General features: G+C 39.7%; 2 protein-coding genes and 1 non-coding gene across 5 annotated transcripts; 1 reads left to right on the top strand and 2 right to left on the bottom strand.

Annotated features, from left to right (window-relative positions):
* The first annotated feature begins 175 nt into the window (after positions 1–175).
* Positions 176–258, top strand: trnal-cag (transfer RNA leucine (anticodon CAG)). The gene has a single exon. It is a non-coding gene; the product is annotated as a tRNA-Leu (tRNA).
* Positions 259–2,594: 2,336 nt separating this feature from the next.
* Positions 2,595–8,038, bottom strand: LOC113028399 (FERM domain-containing protein 6). The gene is made up of 13 exons (XM_026178643.1): positions 7,237–8,038; positions 6,882–6,972; positions 6,059–6,138; positions 5,477–5,535; positions 5,107–5,332; positions 4,867–5,022; positions 4,405–4,470; positions 4,232–4,300; positions 3,934–4,108; positions 3,598–3,750; positions 3,174–3,305; positions 3,058–3,080; positions 2,595–2,974 (listed from the first exon to the last, which is right to left on the bottom strand). Exons 1-13 carry the CDS (start codon positions 7,453–7,455, stop codon positions 2,933–2,935), a joined length of 1,491 nt encoding a protein of 496 aa, XP_026034428.1. The 5' UTR covers positions 7,456–8,038; the 3' UTR covers positions 2,595–2,932.
* Positions 8,039–8,095: 57 nt separating this feature from the next.
* Positions 8,096–25,383, bottom strand: gpam (glycerol-3-phosphate acyltransferase, mitochondrial). Of its 3 annotated transcripts, none has more exons than XM_026178640.1 (21): positions 25,091–25,383; positions 22,157–22,294; positions 21,859–21,978; positions 21,252–21,325; positions 20,343–20,456; positions 20,021–20,170; positions 19,824–19,923; positions 18,362–18,498; positions 17,872–17,971; positions 16,125–16,337; positions 15,786–15,899; positions 15,600–15,685; positions 14,643–14,755; positions 13,570–13,640; positions 12,843–13,110; positions 12,487–12,644; positions 11,969–12,046; positions 11,683–11,820; positions 11,368–11,557; positions 11,018–11,076; positions 8,096–10,931 (listed from the first exon to the last, which is right to left on the bottom strand). In XM_026178640.1, exons 2-21 carry the CDS (start codon positions 22,238–22,240, stop codon positions 10,815–10,817), a joined length of 2,484 nt encoding a protein of 827 aa, XP_026034425.1. In that variant the 5' UTR covers positions 22,241–22,294; positions 25,091–25,383; the 3' UTR covers positions 8,096–10,814. The 3 variants fall into 3 exon arrangements, with proteins under 3 accessions (XP_026034425.1, XP_026034426.1, XP_026034427.1); XM_026178641.1 differs by lacking the exon at positions 25,091–25,383 and adding an exon at positions 24,801–25,081; XM_026178642.1 differs by lacking the exon at positions 25,091–25,383 and adding an exon at positions 24,707–24,793.
* Between the last annotated feature and the right edge of the window lie 321 nt (positions 25,384–25,704).

The following is a 25,704-nucleotide window of genomic DNA, read 5'->3' as shown; positions in this document are numbered from 1 at the left end:
TCCCAAAACGTCGGCTGCATCCTTCGGAGGCCGCATTTGAAAGCCAAATAAGTCACAGCCAGGCAACAAAGGCTGTCCCAATTCGTCGACTCCTTCAAATGCAGCCGGCATTCGTTCATGCTACAATTCAGCACAGCAAGAAACGGAGAGGGTGAGTGAGTGATCTGCTTAGGATGTCAGGATGGCCAAGTGGTCTAAGGCGCTGTGTTCAGATCGCAGTCTATCCCAGAGGCGTGGGTTCAAATCCCACTCCTGACATCCCTTGCTTATTAAAAGTAAGACTGAAATGTCATGTTATGTGATGTCATCCTTCGATAAAGGAGTTGCCACCAAATGGTCACATTCATTTATCAGATAGTTGAAGAAAAGTCTCATCAAAGTGACTTCTTGAATCTCAGCTGAATATGTGTTGGTAAAGCAGAGGTGTAATAGTCTGCCAATCTGATCAGTTGTAAAGGTGTCTTGATCTGCTAGCCTGTCATGTGGATTCTGTATCAACAAGCACAAATGTCTTACTTGCTTAAGACTGAAATGTTATGTGATGTCTTCCTTCAATAAAGGAGTTGCCACCAAATGGCAACTGCTTTGATAAGTTATGAACTTGAAATCTGATTCAGTTAGTGTTGGGGGTTCCATAGTGGAGGTCACCTACCAGGTTGGTGATGGGATGCTTTAATCTACATGCCAAATATCCTTGTGCAAGATACAAGGATATTGCCCACCGAGATTTGAACTCGGATTACTGGATTCAAAGTCCAGAGTGCTAGCCATTACACCATGGGACCCACGAAGCAAAGGGTTTACAGACAGATTTTGGAAGATTTGGACAAAACCTTTTCTTTATCGAAGATAAAATCCAACTGTCAGGAGTTGGATTTGAACTCCAACTTTAACACAGTGCCTTAGAACACTTGGCCATCCTAACTAAACAAAAAAAAAAAGCATTCGAATGAGCTTACGCCAAAGACTGAACAATTCACAAAACAGCTTAAGTCGAGAAGGTAACAGCCAACAGCTAGTGAAGATGTTACCTTTGTTCCATATATTGTAGAGGAAACTGTTTTATTTTATGACAGTAAGTGTTTGAATGACATGTAATACTCATACTCATGCTAAAATACCTCTATACAACTGCTGTCAGTGAATACTAGCTCAGGACTAGAATACAACTGTCATTGGACGTTTTATGGTAATAACAAGTGGATCCTCTCACCACCTAAATGAATCAACTGCCACTGAACATGTAGCAGGTGATGTGAAGAAGGAAAGGAAAGTTAATAAATAACATGCATGAGGTCCCACAGAGATTTGAACTCAGATCACTCGATTCAAAGTCCAGAGTGCTAATCATTACACCATGAAACCCACACCACAGAGGGTTTACACACAGATTTTGGAAGCCACACAATGTGATCTCATCAAATGAAATTCTGCATAACACTGTAAGATGCTTTGGATGAAAGCAAACTAAAACACTCTAGTTTTAATAAGTGATTAAAATACATTTTAATGGTAAAATGCTGATATAGTATTTTTGTTGTCTTTTTTTCTTTTTTTCAATGTAGCAATCAGAAATATTGTCAGAAGGCAAAACAAAAGGCCCAACAGATTTGCCGAGTGGACCATTACGGCTTTTGTTATAGTGGTCCACTTTATAGTCATATTTTATTAGAATTTGATTAGGATTTTTTTTTATTTTGAGTTAGTAGACTCAGATCAGACAAGATGGAGGGAACAGGGGAGAAGAAAGAAAGAGGGGAGTGGAGTTGAGGAGAAAGTTAACAGAAGAAGAGGGAGATAAAAATAGAAAAGAAGAGAGAGAAAAAACACTGAGCAGCACACAGTATTAATGATACATGTTTAGAGGCAGCAGCCGACCAAGATAGTGTGTCTGTGGGTACCTGTTTGTACACTTGTGTGTGTGAGCACACTTGTGTTCGTGAGCACACTTGTGTTCATTAGGTTACTCAATTTAACTATTTAACAGGTAGGTGTGGGGAGCCACAGCCTGCTCCCAAAGACATGAAGCAGGCATGGAGGAGACCTGGGCCCCAAATATCCAGAGGCCCCCCAGAGCATGAGAGCCCCTTTGAACAGAGAGCCAAGGAGAACCCTAGACAGGATTCACACAGCAGCTAATGTGCAGAGCTGTCAACACTGACAGTGAAGCAATCTTCTGAGTGCTTAGTATTAGGGTTTTATCATTGTGTTTTTGAAGGAGATTAGTCCTCGGCACTGTACTTCCATGTGTCCTACACAGTGCATTGCTCTCCGATTTTGCTACCAACCTTCTCATATTGTACACAGATCTTTACTTTATTTTCAGAAAAGCTCATTTATATATGTTTGGTTTAACGCAACAACAGGAGTGTGCCTTGAACCCACACCTCCAGGGGAGAGTGCACCCTTAACACAGCATCTTAGACCTCTCACATGATGGCATGGACTCTGATTGTTTGGAAATACTGCCACACTGTGGAAGCCTGACAACATAATTTCACCTGAATCATAAAACAGAACAATTTTTTAATGGTAACATTAATAATGGCAAATGAACAGAAGTCAGCACTGATTGTAATAGCACTGTTCAAAGAATGACAAAAATGTCCCAAGTGTTGTATTTATTATGTTATTGATATTTTAATACGTTTAGTTTGTAAATATGTATTAAAACACTATTATACCTCTTTCGATTTCTGAAGTGTAATTACTGCAACTTTAGGCTGTATAGTTTAAAGCAAGTTATAACTACTCAGGTCACTATATGGCTTCTGTTTTAGCACATTTAATGAGGTTTCCTCTAAGCAAACAAAATATAACGCTCAGCTGTATCCTTTCAGCATTTTAGCTCCATAACAACAAACTCCAACAGGTGTCTCCTTGTCTTGAGATGAAGAACGGGTGATGAATCCCTGCATCCTCTGAATCTCAATTAGTCCACAGATATCCCTTCATCCGTTTTTTTCCACAGAACCTGAAGATCACAGAGAAAGATGTTGGCTTTGATGCAGGATCGTGCTGGAAATGTTCAAACAGACAGACCTGCAGTTTGCTCACCTGTTTCATTTCCATGGTGACAGCTGATAAAAGAGGACACAATATCACATGCTACACAGAACTAACACATGATTCAACTGTTATTTTAGAATGGTCTTAGTGGTTTTTGGACTAACCTGCCCAGCAAAAAGAGGGTAACATCAAAGGAGCGTCAACAGACACACCACGGAGCAGCTCAGCCAGCCAGGACACCTCAGCTGGATCATCAACAAACAACTCCTCTGATTCGTCCAACCACAGCTCAGACCCTGGCATCAGTATAAACAAACAACTGATTTTGAGTTCAAGGCAAAAGTACAACAGGTAAGTTAAGAAAGTAGTTCTGCATTCATTTGCCTAATGAGCTTTTAAACTTTCCCTCTTGGTCACTTCAGCAACATCAGCTGTTTTCTTCCTTAATTAGGTCTGCAGACCTACTGCTGTAAACCATTGCTGGGTAGAATTAAACGTGTTTTTACCAGTTTCCAAACATAAATGCACAATTTGTTTGAGAGGCAAATGTTGCACCATCTACACAATCATTTCCTCCCAATAGCAGACCTGTTGTAGAGCCTCCGTCCTCTTCCTTTTCCTCTTTAAACCAGGCAGTAGCTGTTTCCAGAGCATCACTGCAGTCGGACATTGAAGATGTGAGGTTGCTGCACTGGAGACTCTTTCTTAGGCACGCTGTGTCGCAGATGTAGGCTTCTTTGGCTGAAGATAGACAGAAAAGAGAACACCTTTGGAGTGTAACTGTGTAAGAGACTGTGATCTCAAATCTTTTAAAATCACTTAAAAGACTTATTGTTATTATTATTACATGATATTGGTTTCAGACCAAGACAACTGACTCAGTCGTGTCTTAGATAGGTTGTGGTAAAGTAAAGCCTTACGTACTACCCATGTTTTCCAGCTGTTGGATGGAACTGACTGCATCTCTGATGTTCATGTGGAGTTGGTGACTGTCACGGAGGTGCCTCAGGATGTGTTTAGAGTGGAAAGCTGATTTAGTGTAATAAACCAGTTTAGGAAGGCACAAAGAGCCCACAGCAGTGATTTCAAACCTGTTGCCCTGAAAAGTAAGAGCCATACATAAAGAGGATGATCTCGTGTGTTACGGTTAAAGCTACACGCAGGTCAATGTGACCTGTATTGTATGTATATTTTGATTATAGTCCAGTCTTTAGAACCTAACCTGAAAGGTAAAGCGATCAATACCTGTCCAGGAGAAATCGTACAACAAAGATTGTTTCCCTTCCACCTCCTTAAAAACACAAATTCAGATCAAGAATCTATATGTACATGTGAAAATAAGTTCATAAACTTTATTTAAAATTATTTGTGAGACTGTCATTGAAAACGACTCACCTGGCAAATATGGACTCCTTTCACTGTCACACCGAGGAGGATTAAACTCCTCGGCTGTTTGTCCTCCTGTGTGTAAAATAATAGTTGATAAAGCAGTTTTTTTGTTGTTGTTTTTTAAAGCCATGGGCTCACATAACAAACATGACTCAAAAAGAGTTCTCTAAAATGACCAAGGGAGACAAATAATGCAAGAGCATGCCAAAGAATTATTACTGGGGCTTTTTACGAGATCTGTAACAGTTTTCACACCCTGTAGGATATTTTTCTGAAGATTTTCTGAAATGTATGCGTTTATGGAGTGTCTGATATATGTGACCTCTTTTCCTTTTCCTTTTAACTGCCTGGTAGCTCCATATTCAACATCTCAGGACAGAAGTTTCTTAGTTAGTCTCTCTTAAACTAATTAAGAAACAGACATCCTCACACAGAGTTCGCCCTTGTTTAACTGTAACACTGTCTGACCTCTCTCATCCTGTAGAATGTGACAGGTCCATCCTGCAGCTCGTTGGCTTCCTTTATAAAGTGCAGGATGGCTTGCCTGCGGGACACCCCCCTCAGCTCACCATGCAGCACTGGGCTGTGCTGAAGTAAGTACTCTCTCCCTCTGCGCTTTATGAGCTGAGAAGATGAACACACAGATATATATATAAGAGTATTTCTGTCAAGGTTAGACTACACTTCTTTTTCTTTCTTTTTTTTTACCCATGAGGGGAAGTAATCTTCAGGGAGAAAGTAGCATCTGTGTTTTTTCTCCTGCTTCTTCTCTTCTCCGTCCTCCTCAGTCTCCTCTCCCTGTGCCAGATCGCCAACGTCAGCTTGGAGGGCAGAGGCTGCCAGCTGGAAGAACAAAGCCTCCTGATGGTGGCTCTGTGAACGCAGCACCTTCTGCCTCAGCTCAGTGTAGTAGAGCTGCTGCACTGTGGTGCTCCTGCAAGAAACAGGGAGGTTTTCTTTTCCTGTTATGAAGTCTGTCAGGTGTCTACTTTTCCACAAACATTTTCATAAACTTCAACAACACTTATAGTGGAAATTATTAATCTTGGAAAAAGAAGGTAATGGAAAACAAACTTACAAAATTAGCAGCCCACTTTCTACATAATACTGGACTCTTAGAAATAAGATAAACGGGACCTGGAAAGGTGGGATGAGTAAAGAGAGTACTCAGTTTATCGTTTCTGCTATCACACAGTCTAGTTAATATTTGACCAATATGATAAATCATTAAAAAAAGAAAAAGAAAACGTGGACATAAAAGAACTTTTAAAATAAGTCAGATCTTTCTAACATGTTTGACATGTTAGTCGTCCATTGGTGGACTTTATCTGGATACAGTGTTTTCACTGGGAGAAACATCTTAGTACTCATACAAGCAACGCCTTCAGTCTTATCTGTTGCAGGTTTCCCCAGTCTTGTAAACAGCAAAGTTGCACAACTACTGAAATCAGCACCAGTGCATAACAATGAGCCACAAGATCTACTTGAGATCATTGATATGCAAATCATCATGACTGCCAGGAAAACATGAAATTTTAAGTGAGATCACTAAATTCAGCTTTTAGAGTGTTCCCATTACAGCATGGGGCTGTTTGTAGATCTGGTGATTTCTGTTTCAACAGTGCAAACACTACATCAAAAAAAGAAATGGAAAACTAACCATTAAAGATCCTTTGTTCCATCGTTTCCCAAAGTACTTGCTCAGCTTTTGGTCCAAATCAAGAAACAGGTAATCATTATCTTTAAAAAAGGAGAAAAAAAAGCACACATTCAATCAGAGATGTCAGGCTCAGTTTAGGGTCTACATACAGCTCAGTTTCAGACCATGTGGCCCAGAAAAGTAAAAGTATTGACTAACAACCTAGCAGTACAAAGGCCTTTTATTTCCATTGCGTTTGCTCTGAAGAAGAACAAATACATTTTTAAAACATTCACACTTATGGGATCACAAACTAGCTGGTGTGTCTTAGATAGTGAGCGCAATTTGAACAACATGTCTCAGTTTTTCCACATTCAATAAATCTGCTGTCATTAAAAAGAACTGCAACTGTCTTAATCAAAGAACCACATCTATGAACAGCCATGAAACTGAGCATATTTCACACTTCTCGGTAGGGCGGCAAAATTAACAGTTGAGGTAGGTTAGCTCCTGACACAACACTTCATGCTGCACAGGAAAGAGTGGAAAAATAGGAAGAAAAAATTCGACATAACTTGCACGCTCAAGTAAAGTAACTCAGTTTTGGCCATATTTGTCCTGCAAACCATATGTCTGACAGCGCTGCATGAAATCAACACAATGAGTCCATTTAACACGTGTTATCCCTCAGTTATGTTGTTTACGGCTGATAGGAGATGGCTTTCCATTTATCATATCTTACAGCAGGTTCACTCACTATCAGCAGCCTCCCAGAATCTCAGCGTTCCACAGTTAATGAATAAAAAACATTTGCTCCTGAACTCCCGCGCAGAAACTAACTGACCTTTCATAACAGCTAGACCAAACACTTGGAGATCACTGACACCAAGATGCTTCAACACACTGTTCAACACCTCACGGCCTCTGGCTTTTACCTATAAACACACAGGAAGAAGAAAGAAAACATAAAACATACTGAGAGTCCATGCTTTCAGTGTTTTGGCTTTCTTGCAAATATGTTTTTTTCTAATAAAATACAGTTTTAGCTCTTCCACTGTTTTAAAAATAAATATACCCTACTGACAGATCAATGCAATCTTAACATGAATGTAATTTAGGTTTCTGTGTGCCCATGTGACGTGTCACAGTAAAATACCAAACAAGAAAATATGCTACAGAAAGGCCCTGTGGTCACTCACCGTGACAGCACAATCCAGGTGCTGCTTGTTCGGTAGAAGAACGCACACCTGTCGCCTCTGTTTGGTCCTCATTGCCACTAAGGCTTCGCATGGTCTCGATCCACTATATATCCTCCTCACAGCCTCCCATGGGCCTAACAAAGCAAGCCTCCCTCCTTCCTCAGCCTGACACATAATGATGTCTGTACAAACAGACAGATGCATCAAAAGTTGCCACATTACCAGATCTGCAACCAGAGAATTTAATGTATTTATTTATTTAGCAGTTTGATCTCTTTAGAAATAAATAAACAAAATTAGCTCTAATGTGCTAATAATGTGTTTGCATCATTTGATCACCTTTTACTTCTTTTGGACATACTGGGAGTTATTTTCACTCCAAATACTACAGAAAACTGAAAGATATTAATGTTTTGCAGAGAGAAATTGTCATGTCAGAAGCTACTGTTAGAAGCACTGTGTCTGCTTGTTTATCTTTGGGTTTATGTTCCCGTATGTACTGAATATAGTCAGCTTTTTAAAATCTGTCCTGGTAATAACAGTTTGTTCTACAAGCTACTGAGTGATGGGATGTACTTAGTGTTTCATGCACAGTGTAATAATTCACGCTGTTGTTCATCTGAGGTTGTATTTAAATAATTGACCTGTTGAACTTTGAAACTGAAATATGGTGTATTCTCTCTTTAACATGACTATAGTTTATTCTTATTTAATTTTTCATTGCAGTTACCATTCCTAACTCACTTTTATTTAAGCATTAGTTAACTATAATAACCTTTTACCCCTTTCACACACCAGAAAAATAATCACAAAATGCTTTTTAGATATAATAGAAGAAATAAAAAGGCAACACCATCACTAATCTATCATTAATTTATTTAAAAACAAAATCTAACAATGCCAATTGTGCTTTGCTTTGATAAAGCAAAAAGAAAAGTGACATATTTTTAGTAGCTGGTGATCCTAACATGTTCTCTCAACTTGTGAATTTTTTTTTCCAAGTTACCATCTACAGTGTTCTTTTGGATTCCCAAAATTATTAACATGCACAAAAACAAACAAACAAGAAAAACAAACAAGAAAAGAATACTACAGTGCATTAAAAAGGCACCTGCTTCCCAGATACAGGCATTTATCCTACGTTATACAGAGTAGTGGGATGTGGTTAATGCAGCTTCAGTATCCCACAAGCAGTTCATTAAAAACTATAAATCTGTACCACGTCCATCGAGTATTCGACAATACCACAATGACCTTTTTAGATAACATTCAAGAGGTAACACAATTAATCTTCTACACATACAGCTCGCTTTCATCAACACAACTTACACGACATACACAGCGGTAAGGCTGTAAAAGACCATTATTATCAGGTTGAGCAGAGTTCACATTGAAGTGCCGATGATTAAAGGCGACCAGAGGAAACATGCAGTACAGTACGTATCATGGCAGATGGGTCCCCTGGTGAGGAGACTTGTACAGACCGAGGGCTCAGAAATGCTAGAAAGCTCGTGACACTCTCAGAGCACATTCTTGTTGCAGTAACATACTCTTCTGTTCTTCCACATGCTTTAGGTGTCTTTCACCAATATGTAACTTTTTTTCATTTACAAGTTTAGAAAAATATGAAAAATAAACATTACAATGACCTGTAACAAGAAGTGTTGAACTATCACACGTATTTCCCAATAGAAATATTTATTTAAAGGACCCAATTCTTGTATTGCCCTGACGCATCAACAATGTCCTCACGATCATTCAATAATGATGGCAATTCATTACGCTTCCTTTCAAACTTGCTGCTTCCTCTTTTTCTTGCCATCAAGAAGAGGAGCGGTGTACGTTTATATTCATGTTCACTGCAAACTGAAACTGAAAGACACACTAAATATTGACTTGATCGACTTTGTGTTATCAAGTTACTTTACAACATAATTAGAAACTCACAGCCAAATGCACAATGCTGTGTTGTTTCACCATCGTACTTTAACTTCAGCCACTCTGCTTTTTGTTCATGTTTTTAAAATTTCACAGTCAGGCATAATCTGACTTTTTGATTCCAACACTGAAACACTTAAATGTGTAAATGCAACTATAACAATAATAATAATAATAAGAAGAAGAATAGGTAATATCTAGTTACTAGAGTAAACTCTATCATAATTTAAGTCAGTGTAAGATTGATTTTATTAAAGAATGTAACTAATGATGGAATTTAAAATTCCATTGCTATATCTAACATGAAAGAAGAAGAATTTAACCCGGAGGTTTTGGATGACTGCATTTTTTTCTGTTTCCTGTTTGTTTTTGACCTTACAGAGGTCTGTAAAGAGAACACTATACTGCACTCATAATTAGCCAACTGTTCAAAAGAACTGCACTATTTTACCACACTATGCAGCAATTTCAACTCACAAATGCCCAACTATTGCTCTTTCAGCAGCAATGCTATAAAGGCTATACAGCGTGTTTATGATAGAAGAAGAAGAAAAAAAAGAGGTGGTAATCCCAAATATCTGCTTTCCCTGAAAGGCATGTCACAGAGTGTCTGAGCGTGTTGTTATTAGAATAAAAGTGGGTGTGATGGCTGGTATTCATTACTTTAAGTGCTGTGCTGTGTAACATTCATCGAAAAGTGAGGTGTTCTGCAAAAAGAAAAGAGATCAAAGTCACTTTTCATATGAAAAGTTTAAGTGAATGCACTTAGATATTAGTGGTTTGAATGCACTTAACTGTAGGTGGACATTGTTTTAGGCCTTGACTACGCCAGACTTTCAACAGGTACATATTGCATTCGCTAAGTAAATATTGTTCATGGGCCAAACTGCACACTGATTGTTTTTATCTAAAAAAAAAAAAAAAACAGCAACTAGAAATAACTGACCTTCACCGTATGGAGATTTAAATTCATACATTTTGCCACTGAAACCTTGGATATGTACACAATTTGCAGGTGCACTGTATCTCTCTGAGTACAGCGAACTCTTCTCTTTAATTACACCAGAGTGTAATAATTTCAGTGCACTATAAATGAAGTTGTTCTACGTTCTATGTACAGGCAACACATTTTAAACTGTAAGATATTAGAGTGCACTGGAGAGAATACGGCAACTTTATAAACAAGCACAAAGAGTTAACATAAAAATGCCTCTGTTGTTGGTTATGTTTACAGTTATTTTATATGCATATTTTACTTGTTCACTTGTATAGACAAAAGGCAGCTTTGCTTTGTTCAGACTGCACGGTTAAATTTTTTTTTCCCATATTAAAACCTTTTGACTTCTCCTGCAAACGAACGATTCCTAGAGGGACCCCTTCAATACACATGTTAAATCAACTGCGCGGTTCTAACACAGGAAGTCAGAGACTGAAACAAAAAGAAAAAAAAAAAAAGAAGAAGAAAGGGAAGACTGGCTTCAAGTCTCTTCCGACTACAGCTGATAGTTAGCTGCTTTTACGTGAAGGCACTTCCTGGTAAAGCTTTCCACAGAGTAGCACCTGGGACTGTTTAGAAGTAACCAGTAGAAGCCCTTTATTGGAAGGAGCCTGGGGTCCGAGCTGGGTGACGCACGTCGCGGTCACAGCAGAGTGAAACCTAAGATGTACTGCAGGAGTTTGTTCCGATTTTCCTGAGGTAGAAAGGTGCTGCTTAGCTCCAGAGTTGTCACCTTGTTTTCTCTCCTCTCCTTTAGGACCTGGAGAATAAACAGAAAACAGGAGGTTTAGCTGGAGGACTGTGCACATCACCCAAATACACACATAAAAATGCACACATGCTTACCCCGAGCTCCTTGAAAGTCCTCACGGTGTTCTTAACCAGATAATGAGTTGCACTTTCACCTGAATGAAAAGAGAAGTGCTTGAAATACATAAAACAGAGACAGGATCTTCCTTTTAAAATTTTTCACTAGCTAAATCCTTCTTTAATCTGATAGTAATTTCTTATTTTTCATGTGAATACTACTTATACTTTTGGACTTTATTCCCAGCACCTAAAAAAAATCATGACTGGAAAAACCATTTTCTCATTTTTAGCAATTTTCTCAATTCCAAGTGCGATGTAACACTAGAGAAGTTTTAAATTATTTTTTAAATACATTGTGCAGTATGTGGGCGATATTAGGATATTACCATAACCAGCCACTCCTCTTTCTGTGCGTGTGAGCAGGTATCTGAAGAGCCTCTGGGTGTAGTCGGACTCGACCATGGGCTGGCTCAGACTGTGGACGAAGATCGCAGCCCCGCTGTAGGCCTCCAGAACCGGGCTGAGCAGCCGCTGAAGGAAGACAAAGAACTCCTGGTGCTCTGCAGAAACACTCACCTGAAAGACAACACAAACAGACCAAAAGTCAAATAAAGTCATTTTTGATGGTGAACAGTGGATGTTTGGATGTGAATGCTGTGGCGATTGTGTTGGCTGCAAAATTCCAAATGGTCTAAGTATACCTTAAGGTAGCGATCTCTCTGCTCCTCTCCAAAATCGCTGTCCTCATCCTCTTCGTCACTCCTCCAGGAAAGGGGCTCAGCAAACTTTTTGGGCCACGGCTCATCTGTGGGGCTTGGGCTCAGTTCCTCCTGGTCCTCCTGACGCACAAAAACAGATCAGAGGATCTGAAAGTTTCATTACCCAATAGCAACTATCGCTAAGAGTCCTTCCTAAAACATTCAACTTCTGACATTAACCGCCATGATCTGTTATTTTTGTCCAGCGGCTGACGGCCTGTAAACTCACCTCTGCCACATAAAGAACTCCATACTGGATCAGCCTGGTTACTGTGTCATGGAAAACCTGGTAAATAGTCTGGCAAGGCTGTGGGACAGACAGGAGAGATGTAGACACGCTAAAACATGAAACCACATAGGAGTTGAAAATGTAATTTTATAAACAACTACTTGTCAACAAACTTGTTCCATCATTACTAGTGTAAACTAATATGCAAACATTGTAAATAATCTTCATTTAGAGCCTAGGTTAGAGTTACTAATTACGGTGACAGGAATGTCTTATATTCAGATGATCAATGAGACTATAACCACACAGAGATGAAGTCAAGATTAATTATCTTGTCACAATTGCGCAAAACAATGTCTGGCATATATAAAAGGACTCTGATTGTAAACATGTCCACTGCTGAAGAAATGAGGCAGTGGACACGAGGTGGATGACAGCAGTAGTCATAATATCATAGACGCGTATGTAAAATGTGCGCAGACATTTGGAGTGATAAAGATGGAATATGCAGGACTTACTGGTGCTACAGCCACCTCATTGATAAGGAAGTGGGAGAGACCAGCGGCCTTGCGGATGAGTCTCTCTTGACTTAGAAGATGACTACTGGGATTGCCAGGCTGGCGAGCAGACTCTGATTCCATGACCAGCTCTCGCTGCAGCGACAGGACACTACAGGCTGGAGAGGTACAGGAAAACCTGCGTGTTTAGGACTGCTGAACTTAGATCTACTGTCACTTGTTTACCTTCAAACAGCAATTTAAACCAACTATTTAAAAAAATGTATTATTCAAGCTAACATGTTCAGTATATTTTTCTTAAATAATAACCACAATGATGAACCAAAACAGCACATAATACTGTTGGCATAACTTACCAATGATTGCATCAGAAATGAATACATGGAAAAGGCCGTTGCTGTAGAAGTTGAGCTCAAAAAGCGCAGGTACAGTTTGACTAGGTGCGATGGTAAACTCTCCATTGCGATTAGAACTGCTGGTCACATTGAGGCAGTTCCCCAGGAGGTGGAGAGCACGCATGACCACGTCCTCTGAGTTCCCCGAAAAGCCCAAGTCAAAGTCTCGTGACAGGATCTCCTCCTTCATGTTGAAGAAGTCTTCCACTAGCTTGGACAACACCACCCCCTGACACAAAATGAGCAGGAAAAAACAACAACAACAACATCAGAAACTTAAAAAAAAAAAAAAAAGTATATTGGTGAATTTTAATAAGCCCACTTCAAAATAATAAAAGTCAAGAAACAAAGAAAAAAACTACAAAAGGGCTTTTGGGGTTGTATGCAGCACTGAGCAGTTGTCATGACATTAGTGTGTCTGTAGAGGTCAGAGTCTCACAATTAATGCAAGAGGCGATGAAAGAGAATGCAGGAAGAAATACGATTTTCTAACAGAGTTATCTATTCCTATATTTATGACTTAAGTGTCATGCCCAGGAAGGTGCATACCTGCTAAACGGAAGAGGAACAAGGGGAAAAAAAACAAACATACCAGACGGGGTAATAATAGCAGGATTTTAAAAAATGTGAGCTGGTGTATCTGGCAGTGACAGAACACGAGGAGAGAGGAGGCAACAGCTACACATACCTGTCTGTGTCTATACAGCAGTAGACAGGCCACAATGTGGGTCGACATGATTGCTGACGATTTATTGGCCGCTATGAGGAGGAGATACAAAAGGGTATAATAAGCAACACACAACAGAAAGAGAACAAAAAAAGCAGAAGTAGCAGAAGTACTTGTAATTCATTGAGACACCCTTAAAGCAAGACTACAGTGCTGTAAGCCCCAAACTAAGCTGTGTTCAGTTCCTTTTTATATGTGTATATATGTATAGCATCCAATCATAGCAGATATCAAGTCAGGAAAGTTTACAGAGTATTACAGAGACGATTCAACCTTGAGCGTGATTAAGTGTGGACACACAAAAAAAAAAAAAAGGAAAAGTCTTAACATAAAGAAGCCTCAGACAGAACCCAACTCAAGGTGGGTGGCTGTCTGATTTAATAGGCTGGGGAGAAAGGATGTAAAAAAGCTATATGCCTGTGTTTTGTTATATATAATTTTAATTAATTCATCAGAGTTTGACTTACTACAAATAAAATATTAAATAGGCCTAAAAGAGCTGATTATATTGATAGCACTCAAAGGCAGAAAGAAAGAGTATGTGAGGGAGTGTGTAAAGACAAGGGTTACTACAGATCACCTAAAGTAGTAATCAAGCATAGAGGTGCAGGACATTTATGAACAGCTAAGCTGGTACTGCATTCTTCCCCCTCCCCTGTGCTTCCATCCTCCCCTTCACCTTATTGGCTAAAAACAACATGCCATCCAGCTGGTGGTTCTGTGATAGGCTGTTGGTTTAAAAAAAAAAAAAAAAAAAGCTAGTGTAGGAGAATGCAGCTGAATGAGCTGGGGAGAACCGGTTTCTGGAGTGCTATCCCAGGGCAAAACACCCCGAGTGATGTAAAGCGGATGGACTGATGCTGTGCTGTATTTCATGAGTGCTGCCTTTGTGAGCAGGTGCACCTTTAGCACAGGATGAAAAGGAGACTTATGTGCTTATTTAAGGGACCGGTGCTTACTGAAGACTTTAAATTATGATTCCTAGTCATCGTGCATGTAGTAAACCCACCATCTGCGGGTTGTGATTTTCTTACTAAAGAGAACGTGCTTGGCCAGGTTGTTGATAAGCTGTCGTCTAGAGATGTCCTCGGGCAGCTCTCTGTTCACCTGCTCTTCCTCCTGTCCATCAAACAGCTGAGCATCAGGCCTGGAAGGATAATAACAACAAGCCAATGTGTTTTTTACTGTGTCACACACAGTATGTATAATTTAAGATGGCAGTTGTCATGTCCAAACACACACCAGCTCATCTTTCACTCCTATTTTTGGGAGCTTGCAGTGTAACCCCCAATAATGTTAGAATATAATAATATTGGGTACTGTAAAATGTAATACACATTAGAATATACAACCACTACACGGGGATACAGTATTTAAAACCTAAATAAACATAGACGAATAAATAGACAAAAGAGGAACAAAGTGGCATGAGAGTGCCCTGTGTCTGACTTCTCTACAAACAATCTGCCCCTGCCGTTAAAAAGTACTCAAGTTCAAGATCTCAAGTTAATAGCTTACCAATTATTTGTCATCATTTATCTAACGTGATCTCAGGGTGGTTATCTTACTCGTTTACTTCCTGGCTTTTGCCAAAGTCATTGCATGTCTCATCCATCCGTGCCATTAGCAAAACGTGATATGCCACTATTTCACGCGAGTGTTGAAAAGAGTCTTCCATAATATTTGTCTCCAAAGAGTTGAGAAGGTTGTTAATCACCACTGTTGGCACAAGTTTTGAAACTGACTGTAGACCAGCTGGGGCAGACTGCAGTCATCCCAGCGACAGTGCTTTATCGCTCGTTTTTACTATGAAGAGACAGCTTTGAACTGATCTGACCCCTGCCAGGGCTAACTAACGACCCGTTCTCAAATGTCACAGAGCCTGCCATGAAGTAGCAGGAGGGAGGTATAGAGCTTGGACATGAAGATTGTCCAGGAAGGTCATGACATGTGAGACTATGGAGTGAGCGTGTGTGTATATTTGTACTAACTCTGCAGAAATAATGGTGGGCATCAAAGCATGTTCCAGAGATACAGGTGGTGGACTATGACGGCTTCTCTGGGTGTCCAAGTACTCCTATAATTGACATAAATGTGACATACGTATTCATAAATACATATTCAATATAAAAAACAAACATGGAAGGTTTTCAGCTCTTTTTAGTGTGATTAATCACCTTCAGGGAGAAGGGCTGGTTGAAATCAACACGGACACAACCGTAGTTCTTCCTCAACATCCTGAACACACCACATGCTATTCCCCACCAGCTTTCATTCTTCTTCGGCTTGCCCTAGAACAAGACAGATTTGAAAGTTACCAAAAATATAGCTATAAGGACACAGCTGAAGCAGTTTGTGTCAAAACATGCTTGGCTCTACCACCAGAAATACATACATTTTCTTCAGTCACAAATTCAAAATCCAACTAATTTATTTTTCTGTGTATTTTTCTTTTTCTGTGCATGATTAAAAAACAAAAACACCTTTGTTGCCACCGACGTCATCCAGACACTCACCAGCTGCTCACTATTGTAGTTTCCCTCAATAATGCGGTCATAGGAGATGCCAACTGGCACCACCAGCACGTCTCCGATGGCCCCCGTGCACATTGTGTCAACCACGATAGACAGCATGCCTGCACGTGCTGGAGATGGCTTACCACTGCGCGACCGAGTCCCCTCCAGAAAGACCTCCAAAAACTGCTGCTGCCGCAACAATTCCTCTGTGTACTACGACAATGACGAAACAGGGAAATGATCAGGTGAATACAGAAAAGGTGTGTGTCAGACAAATGAGAAAATAATACATGTAAAGGTCGCAGTATTTTTGGTGAAAATGTAATTTGCTGACGTCCCGAAGCAGGAAATTCACTTAATTACAAGCTGACAGTCAAGTAAAGTCAAGGCCATGCCAGTGCTGTAGTATGCAGGTTAAACATGAGACTCAAAGTGTAGGAAATCGGGTGCATGCTGAGGTAGCTTTGCTGTATAATGATATCCTCCTGAGTACAGTGTGTACACAGCTGTCTTAGCTATGCAGACACTTTTGAGAATAGAAGCTTTGTCCTGAAATAAACTCCAGGCCGTGGCATTCAAAGTAAGCCGGGACGTCTAGGTTCAGTTTTCATGGGAGCAACTGGAGTTAGAGCAGCATGTGACCTTTTTCTACAGCTTGCCTGTGAAAGCTAATTCCATTCTGGCAAGTGACACATGCGTGCCAGATTAAAATCTCACTTTTTAGCAAATTAAATTACTTTGACCACTTTCAATCATTACAGCTGCAACTTGTGCACTCTTTGACATGTGCAATAACACTAAGTGCAATACTCTTTTCTGGCGTCGTTGTATTTTTACTCAGTTGTATACAGCATTTGTATTTTATTTTTATTCTATTGTATATTTTATTCTATTTTATTCTACTGTATATAGTATTTTATTGTGTTCTATTCTGTACAGTTGTGTACTGTATTTATTCTTATTGTATTCTAATTTTTGCTTCATAACTTTTGCACTGTCCACTTCCTGCTGTGACAAAACAAATTTCCCACGTGTGGGACTAATAAAAGTTATCTTATCTCATCTTAAGAAAAAGAGGTAAAATATGGTTTGTATAACAGGATTGAATTTCAGCTCATCATTTCTACTAGCTGCTCATGTCTTGGGCTGATAATTCTTATCTTAAGGACACAATACGAACCTATCTTACAAGCACAATACACTGTTACTTATTGCCAACCCCTTCTGAAGATACAAAGAAAATCTGCCACTCAGATCAACCCATGCAATTAAATAAACCACCTAAGTTTCCACGCTACTTTGTAGAAAACACACTGAAAATCTTCCAAGTAGTTTATGATGGCGAAACACTAACAAAAACCTATGAATCTGCAACACAAGCCTGAACATCTACTCGTCATGTGATACAGAAAAACCTATAATGACCAATACTGGGTTACAACTGGTAAATAAAAGGTTAGATGACGTATAAGCCGACCCAATATGTTTAGAGAGCAAAACTGTTGACACATGGGTCACTACAATAAAGGAAAGGAGCATATCTACCCAAACATTTAGTTTGGGCTTACAAATGACAGGACTGTAGCAGAGTCAAAATAAGTTCTTTGGAAGATATAATGCTAATTACAAAGTAAAACTGGAAACAAAGACATGGCTTAAATAACAAAAACATTTCACTCTCTCATTATTCAATAGAAAAGAACACACAGAGCAGAAAACATGAAGAAAACCCGCTCTGCAGACTTACTGCGTGCAAAAGAGATCGGTACAAAATGTCTTTCTTTCCATCTGCAGACTCTTCCATTCTTCGTCGTATGAAGAAACCTCCAAGTTTACGGATCAGGGTGCTGAAAACAAAGAAGTTTTATAAAGTAGTTTCCAAGCTTTTCAATGGGCAGCAACAGCGAGCACAAACTCCACAGCTGTCAGCAAATACAGTTTTAATCAGTGATTTCCTCAAGGTACTAATTTGGATTAAGGTGTGACTATGATGAAAAAGGAGGACAGTTTGATACCGAAGCACTTAAAATATAAAGATGACTCATCCTGACACTTCAGGGACCCATGTTGTAAATACCCATGTAGTACAAAAGGATCAGTGCTGAACCAAATGCTAGTTGAAGCAGGATAAAAAAAAAGATTTAACTATCGAACATATTTCCAGGGAATTCTTTATTGTTTGAGTTAAACATACACCTTATTTCCAGATCAATCTTCACACAAGGCCTTATGTTTACCTGAGGATGGGGATGCTTAAGTTGTTTCCAGCAGCGATGTGCGGGGCTTTGATGTTATGACAGAACAGAATCAACGTGATGAGCAGGTAGTCGATGTGGGATTTGTGAACTGGGAGGAAGACCATCGGCACATTTTGCTGCAAAGAAAAGAGAAATAAGCAATTTCTCCTAACACGTTTTTAAGAACTCTGTATGTGATCAATGTTGAGAACTTTTATTATCTACGAGAAATGTACAATGACAGAAAACACCTTGTAAATATTACAAGCAAGAAAATAAACACTCAGCTAAACAGCCAGTTTATTAGGTACACTTGTTCAACTGCTTGTTAACTCACAAGTCTAATCAGCCAATCCCAATAACTGCCCAGGAACTGAATGCATTTAGGTGTGTAAACACAGCCATGATGAACTGCTGAGGTTTAAACCGAGCATCAGAATGGGGAAGAAAGGTCATTTAAGTGATTTTGAACGTGGCTTGAGTGTTGGTGCCAGATGAGCTGATCTAAGTATTTCAGACACTGCTGATCTACTGGGATTTTCCTGTAAAGGAGAAAACATCCAGCAGTTCTTTGAGTAAGAATACCTTGGTGAAGTCAGAGGCCAGAGAAAAATGAGCAGACTGCTTTGAGTTGAACTGAACACTTGATTACTGCTGCAAGATTTGGATGGTAAGGTCAAAATCAGACATAAACAACATAAGGTAGGGATCCATCCTGCATTGTTCGGGCTAATGGTGGTGGTGGGGCAATTTTTCGTAGCAAACTTAAGATCCCATAGTAGAAAATGAGCATCATTTAAACACTAGAACCTAGCTCCGAGTATTGCTACTCATCATACCCATCCCTTTATTGCCGCACTGTACCCATCTTCCAGTGTGAATATCATGCCATGTAACAAAGCTTAAATGATCTCAAACTGGTTTCCTGAACATGACAGCAAGTTCACTATACTCAAATGGCCTCAACAGTCACCAGATCTCAATCAAATGAAGCACCTTTGCAGAGTCGTGGAACGACAGATTTGTATCTCAGATGTGCAGCCAAAAAATCTGCAGCATGATGTTATCATGTCAACACTGTTCAAAATCTGAATCTGTGCCACAGAGAATTAAAGCAGTACTGAAGTCAAAAGGGGGTCCAACCTGGTACTAGCATGGTGTACCTAATAAAGTGGAGTGTATATTTAGTGCTAGTTTATGTATATTTACAACTATCAATCATTTACATTCATAAAGCCTCTTCAGTGGTCAGAAATAAAGGCTGCTTCGCTAGTTAATCAAGACACAGCAATCAGTGAAGAAGACTATGTACATGAAATACTACATCAGCTTTATCGGTTTAGCCGTTACCGTTTTCAGCAATCAGAAACAAGTTTTCAATATTAATGGAAAAAACAGTCTTACTCATTTTGGGTAGCAGATTGTGCTGAGACAGTTTATCATGTGTGTCTTTGCCCCTCACCTCTGTAGCAGCTTTCTTCACCATTTCCAGCTGTCCTTTGTGGATCTGGATGCTCCAGAAGAAGCCATTAAACAGCCTCAAAAGCACCCAACCAGTTAGCCTAATCCAAAAGAAAAATTAAGATGTAGAACAGAACACAACATAGCAGGTTTGCTTAAGGCATTACAATATTGTCATAAACTAAAAAGTATAAATACCTAATAAAGGCTGGGGAAATGTTAGCAACCATCTCTTGGAGGAAGGCCCTGGCTTTCTGCTTTACTTTGCTGACAGCTTTGTGCTCCTGACCAGGCTGGCTGGCTGCAGCATCCAAGTCTGTTGCTACTGTCACAATAGCATCCTCCACCCTGCAATCAACAAAAGAAGAACACAAACATAAAGCTGCCTCTTCTAACATTCAACGCATTGTCTCCATTTCTCTAATAAAATGGTTTCTTTATGTCCACCATATCACAAATTTATCTATGATTGGAAAATAAAGTTTGATGTGGGCTGAATTTCCTGTATCCTGACTTTTACCTGCTGTTGTTGAGTACGTTATCCACCACGTTCCTGGTGAACATGTCCTTGTGGACATCTCTCTCCACAACGAAAAGCACATAACTCAGTCTGCGTGCCAGCCAGCCCCGCTGTCTAGATGAGCACACACAGAAAAACGCTTGCATAAAACCACATAAATGATACATATTTACATACGAGAAGAGATTCTCAAATATACTCAGATATATGCTGAAAGCTGTGTTATAAACATGAGCCTTGCTTTTCGCACAAAAACACATAAGTTAAATATATGAATCAACATCCAGATAAGGGACAGTCAGGAATACTTGCACGACTTTTCATGGTAATATCACATTTCCAGGAACTGCAGAACAATGCATAACCTGCATAACCCAAACACACAGCTTCATCATCAACAGCTGTGTTACAGGTCAGGTTTGCTATACCTTGATGAGCTTTCAAGTAACATAATACTGACTGTGTCAGGACAAAGCAAACGATGCTAACCCAACCATGCTGAGTACGGTACATCACCATCTCTGTTTCCATGCTAATAGAACTAGATATTAACTTATTTCTGTTTTTGCCCATTCGGTTTGGAGCATGGTGGCATATATCTTACTGAGTATTGTCAACAAAAGCCAGCCACTGGGTGCATGTGTCTGGTGTCCACTGACAAACACTGTAAATTATTCATCTGTCGACCTTTCCACAATTTCAGAGAGTCATCCTCTTGACTTAAATCCAGTTATTTTACACTGGTTGTTAAGAATTTCACCCTAAATCTGAACTGCATTCAATGGGACTGATTGGAGATCAGAGGACTGACAAGGCAAGTAGAGACTTTCCTGTTCTGCCAAAGCACGACGTGAAGTTTCAGTTGAAGAATGTTCCTAAAGTGGAAGGGAAGTGAAAAGCTCCGTTTACCTAGTGTGGGTCTCGTTTATGTAGATGACGTTTCGCAGACCCAGAGATGGAATACTGGGATTGAACAGTCTCTCCTGTAAGGAACAAAAAAGATAAAAAATGAGAAAGTAACTCGAATCAGTTTAGTTTCGCGTTACTTTACAGCTTGTTATGCTTTAATTCTCGTTAAGAAAATAAATTTAACTAGAATTGAACCTTTTAACAGCTAATTTTTTATATTACTGCACTAAACTCAATAATGAGGTGTTTTAAGAATTGCTTTATGTCTAAAAAAAACATTCCTTGAAAATGCCTTGCAACCACTTTTCAGATTTTCACCTTTATCATATAAACACAGGAAGACAACCTGAGATCCACATATCATTTAATTAGCAAATTAAATAATCAAATTAGATCTGAATAGATTATATGAATAATAATGACTTATCTAAAATTATTTTTAATTATGATTTTTTTAAGAGGACTGCTTGTTTTTCCGAACAGCCAGGATAGATCGAGTTAGCTAACGAGGAACTATTCGATTCCATGCTGGCCAATTTCTTTACAAAAGACCAGAAATCAGCAAATGAACTCAAGCCACAGTTAATTAGCCGTGATGTAATTTTACCCAGCTCTGTGGTGTACAGGAGTGACAGCAGCGCCCCACAAAGGGCCTCTTTCTGTTCAGCAGACCCTCCTTCCACGTGCTGGCGACATTACGCAGGACTGAAGGGCTGGTGCTGCGGTCCTTGAAATGCATAAAAAAAAGATTGATCAGGAAGAAGCAAAAGCATCACATGAAAGGACCGTGTGTGCTGATATGAGATTTATCGCCTTTGATCTTGGGGGGGATGCATGGCGCTGTTCTGAATGTACAATGAAAATTACAACAACAACAAAAAGAAAACAAATTAATTGTGGCTTACCGAGTCTTCATTGGGATGTTTCCAGCGGTTACACCACTGCTCTCCATTGCTGACCTGCAGCAGCAAGCCATCTGACAGCTCCATGCTCTCTGCTGTCTCCTTCCTCTCCCTCCTGGTCACACACCACTAGCTGGCAAGCTGACAGCACACACAAATACAATACAGTTATATTTTTTTAATTTAAGTGATCAATGAATATTAGTGAGTAGCACAAAGAAAATGCACAGCGTTTAAATCTAGCTGGTGGAAAAATACAACACTCACTGCAGCAATGTATTAAGCTACAGTGGGCGACATAGCTTATATCGCCTTCACGAGCAGCCTCTGCTCAGCATTTTGACTGCATGAGCAATGATGGTGAACAACCAGATGTTAACAGCTTCCTTTCAACTTTAAAGCCAAAAGTCAGCACCTCCCACATGAGGCATCGCTGTGCTATTCAGATTCAGTCAACGCTGGCATGCTCCGGTTAGACCTGATTTTCTAAGAAAAGTCGGAAGTCATACTGGAAAAACCAACAAGATGCAGCAGATAATAATGTATATTAATCACCCCAACATCTCAGACTGAATGCAGTCTGGTGGGACTAGTTAACAGAGAAGTCAAAGTTTTACTTCTTTAACTGATATGCGAGTAAGCCATTTTAAATAGCAGTGTGACCACAGATAGGGCAAAGACTTCCTCATTTTAGAAAACACAAACATTTTCAAACACCAAACAATGCACTTCTTAAAGATGTTAATTAAGATCATCATCTGCCCTCAAGACACAGCTGTCGTACTCAACTCCAGCTGACAAGAACCTTAAATTAAATGCACAAACTCAGATATATGCAGCCAAACTACGCTGCTCTTTTTTTGGTTTAGCTTAATGCACACATTAAATATTTGACAATGGAAAAAAACAAATAACAGAACCAAATAAAGCCTTTACTTTGGGAAGCAGCATGTTTATGGCACAGAAAAATTATCATTTTATCAAAAGGCCCGCAGTTAGATTGAGTAACAACATCAACTACTATGTACGCACTGATTTACTGGCTGAACAGTGCTATCTGACAAGTCACCAGTTCGCCATGATTTCTGACAGAGGCCCATTGGCAAACAACAACAAAACAAAAGTAAAACGCCAGTATTGCCCAAGCTGACATTTTAACATGAGTATCAGCTCACGGTTACACAGCTGGAGCGTCCCTATCAGTCACTATGTAGAAATGGTCACTACACAAAATAGCAATCTAAAAATAACATAATGGGAAGCTTTTGTTTGGCATTTTAAACATAATTTGTCTAATGTGCCTCAAATGACACTTTGCTTTTGTTACACACCAGTTGTCCTGCATAACACTGGTAAGCGTCCTGAAACAAAGTCAAAATTTACACTAAACACACAATGCTGGAGGATTTTACAATGAACCAAACATAGCATAACCACTGAACCTTCCTGAAGAAACAAGGTAAGGGGATAGCTAGACATCAGTAAGGAAAGAGAGACGATGTGAAGAGAACCCACAAAGGTAATTAAGAGAATGTCTTTGATTAGCCTGGAAATGAGTCAATTTATGAATGAATGCTTACACAGACTGTACAGTATGTGTGTCAGTTAAGGACACTGTCGGTCCATCTTTCTCTGACTAATACGTCTGACTGTCAGCAGACTGGCCTCTTCACAAAAATGTTCCTGCCTAACAAGCTTCAATGAATGAATGAACATTGTGACATTGTCCTCCTGTGGTGTTGTGGTTGTAGTGGGTGATGTGCACACAGATGAGGGAAGCAGAGATTTCAAAGGGGTCAACGGCCGAGAGTACTCCAGAAAAACAAAGACCTCCAAGAATGAGGAGCTTAGGGGAATTAGATAACAAGTGAAGGTAGCCCTTACACTGCATTAAAGTTTAATGAGTACACGGATAATAACATTCAACGTATGCAAATCCTATAAACTAATTTGAATAATTTTCATGGGATATATCTACATTAGTTTGTAGCAACTTCCACTATCTGTTATAACGTTGTTAAATATTTGATTCAATCAGTAATTTCAAAATGAAGTATCATCAAGAAATTATTAAAAAACAACACGCTGAGGCGCTACTATCGAATTACACTGGCAAAGTATGGCCTGGGCCATCTGCCACATAATCACGTTTTATTTACCTTTAGCAAAATCATGCCTGTTCATGCACACTGAAAACCACTGGGTTAATCCGGCAGACAGGCTCAGACCTGCCTTGCAATAAGCAGGTCAAACAGGAGAGGTCTCTTTGTGACAGATGGTCAGTTCAGATAACTAGCTGATCAGACAACAATAGCACCAACCAGACATGCCCATGTCTAGCTTGGCCGCGGAAACGCGGTACTGTTCAGTTACAGCCGACACCTCCTAGAAAGACATTATTAAAAAGTCTCCAGTTTGTGCATTTGGATGGTGTTGCGTAAAGTTATTAAAACGTGATGTGAGCAGCTTCCGTGACCGTCTGTGGCACGCTGCATGGCATGCTTCCGAGCTTCATGAGGCACATCTCATCTTACAGCTAACGCCGGTACTCACGATGGTCTCCAAGACAGGGGTGACTTTAACCTGTTCTCCACTCGATGTCTTAATCTAGTCTGAATCTTAAATGATTAGCATTAGCCCGGTTTACCTCAGTGCGGATGAGACATGGAAAAATGTCAAATCCCACATTGCCGGGGGTCGTCTCGAACTCAATGTCAGTGTAAAGTTGACCGACTATGTCGTGTTTTACTGTGAAAAACGGCTCTAAATGATAAGTAATTATCTCTCACAACCGTGTCAACAAGTCCATATTAACGACACAGTTACTGTTTCTATGACAGGACAGGAACGGCGTTAGTAACAGTTACTAATAATGCAACGATGTAGCTGTTAGCATTAGCTCTCCAGCCACGCTCGCGAGAATGGACTCTCACTTACCTTGACAACAGTGTTACGCTGAGTCATATCTAAAATGTAAGCTTATCGACAAACAGCCGGCCGCTGAGTATTTCGGTACGCTTCTTTTGTAACACACTAGCTCCACTGTCCTTGGTACACCGGACAACACAGCTCTGACACTCGGGGATGTGTGACAGGAGGGAGGACCACTTGCGGTGGTTTTGTTTTGGTACAAGCAGCGGCGCCATTCTGCCACCAGCCAGAAGAGGGCAGCACGACGCCACTTTGACCACTTTGCGTTGCAATTTGACAACATTAAACACTTAATATAAAGGTGCGTTAGTATTTCTATTTTTTTTGTCCATTTTTTTATTTGATGTGGAAATGTGTCATCTTGACAAAGCTTTTTTTTTTTTTTTAAAGCTGTTTTTAAAATGCAGTCTTTGAAACATTGGGTTAACGCGCCCTCCAGTGGGCGGATTGATACAAGCATTTTATCGGACCGTACCACTGTGCTACATCAATAGGGTTACTGTGGCTTATTTTAAGACGCAGTAAACCAAAGCCAAAAGATTAAGATTATTAATTATTTTGTATTAATTATTAGTTAATTATTTAACTATTCTGTCACTTCATAAACATTGGCTGTATTT

This window comes from Astatotilapia calliptera, chromosome 8 (genome assembly GCF_900246225.1).
Source record: "Astatotilapia calliptera chromosome 8, fAstCal1.2, whole genome shotgun sequence".
Taxonomy (NCBI): Eukaryota; Metazoa; Chordata; class Actinopteri; order Cichliformes; family Cichlidae; genus Astatotilapia; species Astatotilapia calliptera.
This window is presented reverse-complemented; position numbering and strand designations above follow the sequence as displayed.